The sequence below is a fragment of the Condylura cristata genome, unplaced genomic scaffold (assembly GCF_000260355.1).
Source record: "Condylura cristata isolate star-nosed mole 26May11 unplaced genomic scaffold, ConCri1.0 scaffold00010, whole genome shotgun sequence".
NCBI lineage: Eukaryota > Metazoa > Chordata > Mammalia > Eulipotyphla > Talpidae > Condylura > Condylura cristata.
The window spans coordinates 16,532,641-16,539,225 of record NW_004567111.1 but is presented as its reverse complement, the minus strand read 5'-3'; the positions used below and the strand labels follow the sequence as shown (position 1 = coordinate 16,539,225).

Genomic DNA, 6,585 nt, shown 5'->3' with positions numbered 1-6,585 from the left:
ACCTAGTAGTTGTCACTGCAGTTTGCAGTGTGCAGTTTGCAGTGTGTTTGCTCCCAAAAGACCATTACAAATGCCCTCCCCTCCCCCCTTATTTTTTTTGGTCACACCGCGTCTTTTTTCCAGAATAAAATTTAACAATTTTCTGGATAATTGGATTAAATGAGACAGGGCCTCTCAAGTTGACCTGCTTGGGCTAAGTTATTGTTGGTGTAGAATGAAATTTCCTGAATCAAAACAAATGTCATGTCTTTTCTAACATAAGGCCTCTATGTGATGGACACACTTACAGGTCTAAAATCAAATAGATTGTATACAAACGTAGCCATTATCAGCTTGGTAAAGAAAACAATTCTGTCTCAATTCTAAGTATTGATTTGTGTATAAGACACACCCCGCCACAGAAAACATTCAATAAATGTCTGTCAGACTAAAGTTGTCTCTTTGGTCTGGAATTATTCTCATGGCATTCATTCTTAATACTGTATGTATTTTTTTTTTTTTAAAGCCTAATTGTTAATCTTTTAGGGAAGTCTCCTGACTGAATCGATTTAAGATTTAAAACAAAACAAAACCTACAAAAACAAAGGCAAGTCAGCAAATCTGCAAAAATAAAGGGGGAAAAAAGGGACAATGAAATAGCTAAAATAAGTCAAATGGTGTTATATAACTCCTGATTGCAAGAATTATCTCTGAATGTCACCACATCTTTAAAGCAACAACCATGAGATAAAATCTTTGTAGATAAGTGAAACTATTTCATTGAAAACACCAGCCCTAACAAAATGGGTTTTCTTTCACTTCACAGAAAAAAAAAAAAAAAAAAAAAAAAAAAAAAAAAAAAAAAACATTTAAAAAGACAAGATAAAATAAGACAAAACAGCTCAGTTTAATTTCAAACGTTAATATATTTTCTATTTTATATTGAACATATGCAATCTGTAAACCCCTCATTTGCAGCAACTATCACATCCTCATAAAAGGGGCAAAATTTTTAGATGCCTCTTAAAATAAATATTCTTTTTTATAAAATAATAAAACTTCAAATAAATATTCTTTACACTAAACAATATGTTGAAAAAATTAGAAAATAAAGGTTGAATTTTACTGTAACTGTACAATATACATAAAGTCCAAAGGGAAATCAGAGTCTTACAATAAAAGCTTTCTGTAAGGCAAAATACAATCTAAAAACATACTGATTGATTCACATTCTTCCGAATGTACAACATATTAGTATAATATTTTGTGACTGTGCCATGTAGTATGGCACGACTTGTTTTTCACAGTTGCAAATATTATTGTATATACAAAAATATAGCACATCATCTCTGGAGAAAACAATGGAAAAAAAAGTCATTTGCTAATTTACAAATTTTGCAGGTACTATTCACAAACACAAACTTTGCCTAGGAGTGTCTGTTGCTGTAGCTTATGCAACACATGGGTGGCCAACTTTTGTATTCCCACACTTTTGAGTTCCATTAGCTGAGTTCTAACAAGCATATCAGTTAAAATGGCACACGGACAAAAAGCATTTCACTGCACACAGCAAAGAATATCCCAACCCTCTATTAACAGTGCCAAGATTCTAACTGTTTAGTCGGTTGCATATGTGTGTTAAAAAAAAAACAAAAACAAAAACAATCCTTATCACTGTAATATTCCCGATTAATGATGCTATGTTGGTTTTTCAAAGTTCCTAGGTGGGACAGTGGGAACTTTGCAGCAAACTGTGTTTGAATTTTTACAACGGCATCCGGGTCTGTTAACCCGGTCGTAACACCCCTGGCACAATTTAAGGCAACCCTTGGCTGGAAGGTAACACCATAAACAAGGCAAAAAAAGGGACATGACACCCATGGCTGACCAACGTGTACAACAGTGAGACTGGCTGCAAGAACACGGGTTGTCAGCACAGTTGTCCTCGTCATCATTAGAACAGTGATAGAAGAGACCTTTCACACAGCACACACAAGTCCCATAGTCAATCACGTTCTGGGCTGAGCAAAGGCACTGCTTGTCACAGATCCAGTCTGAGGGCAGAGGCCGCGGGTACGTGCACTCCTTACATTTACACTTGCCGCAGTCCTCACACCTGTAGGCATGCAGGCCCAAATCTTCCTTGCTCAGTGGCTTAAGCTCACCTGGCTTGAGCTCCGATTTGGGCTGCACCCGGATTATCCCATCAGCAACAGGCCCCGAGGAGAAGGATGATCCCAACAGTCTCTGTTCCGAGGAACTGCTGCTGGTACTTGTCCTGGTACTGCCGCGGGACCCTGAGCTGACGGTGCTGATGGACCTGGACAGAGGGGCTCGTGCAGAAGAATGGACCTGTGAATGTTGGAGCCTGGGAGGCTGGCGGTGCTCGGGCAGACCGTGGAGTCTCTCGTGTTTGTGCTGAGTGGAGGGGCGAGGAGCAGGCTTGAGCCCAGGTCTCGGGACCACAGTGGGGCCCTCTGTGTACTCATTGGTGTTTCGGATGGCTCTGATCTGATCCAGAGACAACACGTGTACCTGCTGGGTGAGGGCTTCTCTGGGGTCGGGCTCCCCACGCTGCCTGCCACTGTCACGGGGTGCCTGCAGCAAGGGCTGGGACCCACCGCCACTCTGAGCTCTGGCCTCCATCAGCTCTTGGAAGTCTGGTCACTCCAGCAGGCTTAGAACACATCTGAATTCCTGAGGAAACCAAGAGGAAAGAGACGGTTTACTCTTCAGGCTACTTACTTCCCACTCTCCACCCACCTGAGTTAACTCTTCACTTCCCACTTGCCCTAGAGAAGCAGAATTGGCAAAGGAGTAGCTGTGTGGTGTTGGGGCAATCTGAAGAGCCATAGCATCATGCCTGTAGCAAAAGGGCAAAAACTACTGGGCAATGACAATTCTTTAATCCAGTGATGGTGTAGTGACACAAGCTGATCTTTTGTCTCAATCACAAAAGTAACAATTCCTTATTCAAACAAACATAAAATTTGTAAAGCTCAAGTTCAGTGTAAAAAAGGGCAAGAAAGTAATGTTAGAACATCACATTGCTAAAAAGGTTTTCAAAAGTTAAACAGCTCTGCAACATTTGAAATAGGTTTAAGTTCATCATGCTCATTTTGCCTTAAACATCAATAAAGCAGCCTGCAAATTCTTCCATCAAACACCTTGAAATACGTTTTACCCAGTATTCCATAACTTTATAAAAGCCTGTAGGATGACGATAACCTGCAAAAAGTAGCTATCATCCTACCTTCCCCCAGAAATAGGAAATTCACCAGTCAAGCGTTATCTATTAATGATTTGGTCATGCAAAGCCATAGAATAAAAACCAAATCAATTCAAAATCTGTTAGGCAGCAGAACACATGAAAGCAAAGTTATAGAAGACAGGAACTGATTTTCAACTTCTCAATAACTGGAGAACCAAATCCGGTACAGTTTGGTAGCCTAAAAGAACACTTAAATTCTGTAGTTACAAGATTATCGTGCCATATTAGAAATAAACCTATTTCTAAAAAGGAGATCTTAACTCCTTTGCCTATTTTCAAAAAACTTAATAGTAGAGAACATAAATCGATGGGCAATAACAGTGTTTTTGAACCTGCAAATATTACTGCCTCTCAAATTTATCACTTGACAAGTAATTGCTTAAAGTGCAAACCCTCCCTAAGTTACAAAACCTTTGCCAAGTTTACGGTGAAGAAGCATGGGCAGAAGGGAATCTTTATCCAAGCCCAGCTTTTTAGAAAAGAGCTACAGGCAGGTGACACACGCCTCCCAAATCGGAATAAGACGGAGCTGGAAACCGGATCCCGCCGCCCAAAGAAAGGCATATAAAACAACGTCGCTCTTCGCTTTATCGACTCCATCTGCGCCCCAACACCGTCCCCAGCAGGTGGGACACAGCGGGAGCCCAGGGGTCCTTTTCTCTGGCGGACTGCTGTAACCCAGAGGCCAGGATCCAACCCCCACCCCCCGTCCGCCAAACGCACGATCTCCAGAACCCACAGACAGGAGTGGGGGGTGAGGGGGGTGCCGGTGTTTGGAAGGGGACCTGCCAGGAAACGCCAGCGCACACTTCCCCCTTCCCAGCTAAAATCTCCACCCCAAAGACTGTCTCCCAGCGCCAAGAGCAAAGCACTCCACCCCCCCAACCCCCTCGGAGGTCACGCAGCCCACAGCAGGGCACTCAGTTTCCAGCCTCCCCGCGACGAAGACAGCCCGGTCTCAGCACAAACCGGGACGCCGCGGGCTAATCCACACTCATTGGCGACTCCCCCAGGCAGTGACCACAGGGTTCGGCAGAAATTGTAAAAATATATAAATTCATATACGTACCTGAAAGTGAAAGAAAAGTTGGTTTTTAAATAAAGGACAATTTTGCATGGTCTCACTGCACGCGCGGAGCGTGCAAGACCCAGAACCCTGGACTGGAAACTTTCCGTGCAGATTTGCTTGCAAGTGGAAAGTAGCATCGCGTGTGTGTGTGTGTGTGTGTGTGTGTGTGCGCGCACGCACGCACGTGTGCGCATTGGGGAATGGAGGCACTTAAAAAAAATAGTCTTTTCTGCTGATCTCTGGTCTCCTTTGCAGCCCCCCACCTGCGCCCTCTCCTCTGTACTCGCCGAAAGTACTTTGAAACCCCCATCAAGAACAGTGTGATCAGACTAAAGGGGGGGGGGTAATTTCAGCACAAGGGTGGGGCAAACCCCATACAGAAACCGCTTTGTAAAAACGCAAGTCTGTGTTAAAAAAAAAAGTTAATTATCCTATCGAAGAAAAAAAACCCAGCACCTTTTGTCACATATTTTCAGGTAATGGAAAAACTATCCCGACCGCTTGATGACTTTCTTCCTTAGCTGGATAGGTCCAATCTTCCCCCCACCCCCCAAAAAAAAGAAAAAAAAGAAAAAAAAAAGCGTGACCTAGGCCGACCACGGAGAACGGAAAAAGGAGAAAGCTGCACTTCCGAACCGCAGAGCCCGGCGCCAGGCTGGGCGACGCTCCTACCCCCACCGGACTCGCCCGTGTCCACCGGGGCAGCGGCGGGGTACTCCCGCCAGCCGTACCTGGCCTTGTTCCACCCGCGGGGTCTCGCCGCCCCCGTGAGGCGCCCACCGGCGCCCCAGCCTCGTTCCCGGAGAGGAACAGGTTAGAAATGTGGGTGCCTGCAAAGCCGACCTGGGAAACACAAAGTGTTTTCCCTCCTCCCACTCTTAGCGTCGAATTCGCGGCCGATGCAGAGCCAAGAACAGACTGGCGATGAGAGGTCCGCCACCCCACACCCCCCACCCCCAGCGCGAGAGCAGTGGGGTCCCGGGTTGGAGATCCCGCAGCGGGCGCACTCTGCAGCCCCGCTGAGACAGGCCGAGTCCGCAGCCCCCAGGGCGCAGAGTCACCAGCGGCCACCGGACCCTGCGGGGCGAGCGGTGGGAGAAAGGGAGGCCAGGGAGAGACAGACCCCACTCCCGCTTGGGCTACACCTACTCCATATCGCTCACAAACGCCACCAGCCAGGAGAGTTAAGAGCCAAACGTGCCTCACCGTGATCGCAGCTTTGCACCAACCCCTCGCCCTTGGATTCTGTTCTTCTTCCGAAGGACGTGCAAATAAATCCAGCCTCGATGCAAACTTTCCCCCCTTCTTTCCGAACTCCGCTTCAGTCCAACTTCGGAGCAATCAGCCAAAGGGGGGAAAAAAAGGGAAAACCGGAGCCAAGTCCGCAGCCGATGAATACTCTGGGTTGGGGGCTGGGGACGACCCCCCTTCTAGATGCACAGCGGGGTATGTCCTTTTTTCTCAATGAACTGGAGGCCCAAGCGCCAGCAGCGAGTCTCTCTTCCTGGCAGATGAGCGAATGAGAAAAGCAAATGGCCTTCCAGAGCACCTAGAGCCAGACGGCCCGATCGGATGGCGGCCGCGCCGAGCAGAGGCGGTGCGGAGGGGCGGCCAGGGCCGGGCGGGCGCGGGGGCCTGGGTGCTGCGCGCTCCGCCGGCCCCTGTCCTCAGCTCGCACAGCAGCGAGCAGCTCTGGGCGGTGCAGACTGGGCGTTGAGGAGGCGCGGCGGCGAGGCCGAGGCGGGGGCGGGGGTGCGGAGGAGGAGAGGGAGGAGGGTCTGGGGCCCGGCGGGGGAGGGGGGTCGCCGTTGGCCTGCGCCCTCGCCTTTCCGGAGGAGGCAGGGAGCACTGTGGCGGCCGGGGCAGCAGTAAATGGCGTCATGTGGATCCGAGGCGGAACAGAGCAGTTGTTGTCCCAGAGGATATATCGCATCCGGTCCCAGCTCATTGGCTCCGCGGGGCTACATTCACTCACTCTGCAGCGCCCGCCAGCGCTCAGCCGCAGGAGGCATTGAAAAGGGCAACCGCGCCGCCCCGCGCGGCCCGGGCCGGTCCTGCCGCCTGCGCGCCGGCACACGGGGCGCTCGCCCGACTGGGCAAGGCGGGCTTGGTTTATCGAGTTTCAAGGAAACACTGACCTTAAGGTTTCCCCAGAGGCCACGAGGACGAGCCCCGGGCTAGGCTGATTTATGGAACTTTCTCCTCGCCACTAGGAAAAGGGAAAGAACGCTTGGAGCTAATCCGGGCCCTGCAAGTGTTGGCACGA

The 6,585-nt window shown here is 48.7% G+C and overlaps 1 protein-coding gene across 1 annotated transcript; it reads right to left on the bottom strand.

Moving 5' to 3' along the window:
• Nucleotides 1-885: 885 nt before the first annotated feature.
• On the bottom strand, nucleotides 886-6,073 carry SPRY2 (sprouty homolog 2 (Drosophila)). The gene is made up of 2 exons (XM_004680074.2): nucleotides 5,526-6,073; nucleotides 886-2,676 (listed from the first exon to the last, which is right to left on the bottom strand). Exon 2 carries the CDS (start codon nucleotides 2,623-2,625, stop codon nucleotides 1,678-1,680), a length of 948 nt encoding a protein of 315 aa, XP_004680131.1. The 5' UTR covers nucleotides 2,626-2,676; nucleotides 5,526-6,073; the 3' UTR covers nucleotides 886-1,677.
• Between the last annotated feature and the right edge of the window lie 512 nt (nucleotides 6,074-6,585).

Coding starts and splice junctions, on each gene's coding strand:
- SPRY2 (XM_004680074.2), bottom strand. CDS start 2,625: ATGGAGGCCAGAGCTCAGAGTGGCGGTGGGTCCCAGCCCTTGCTGCAG.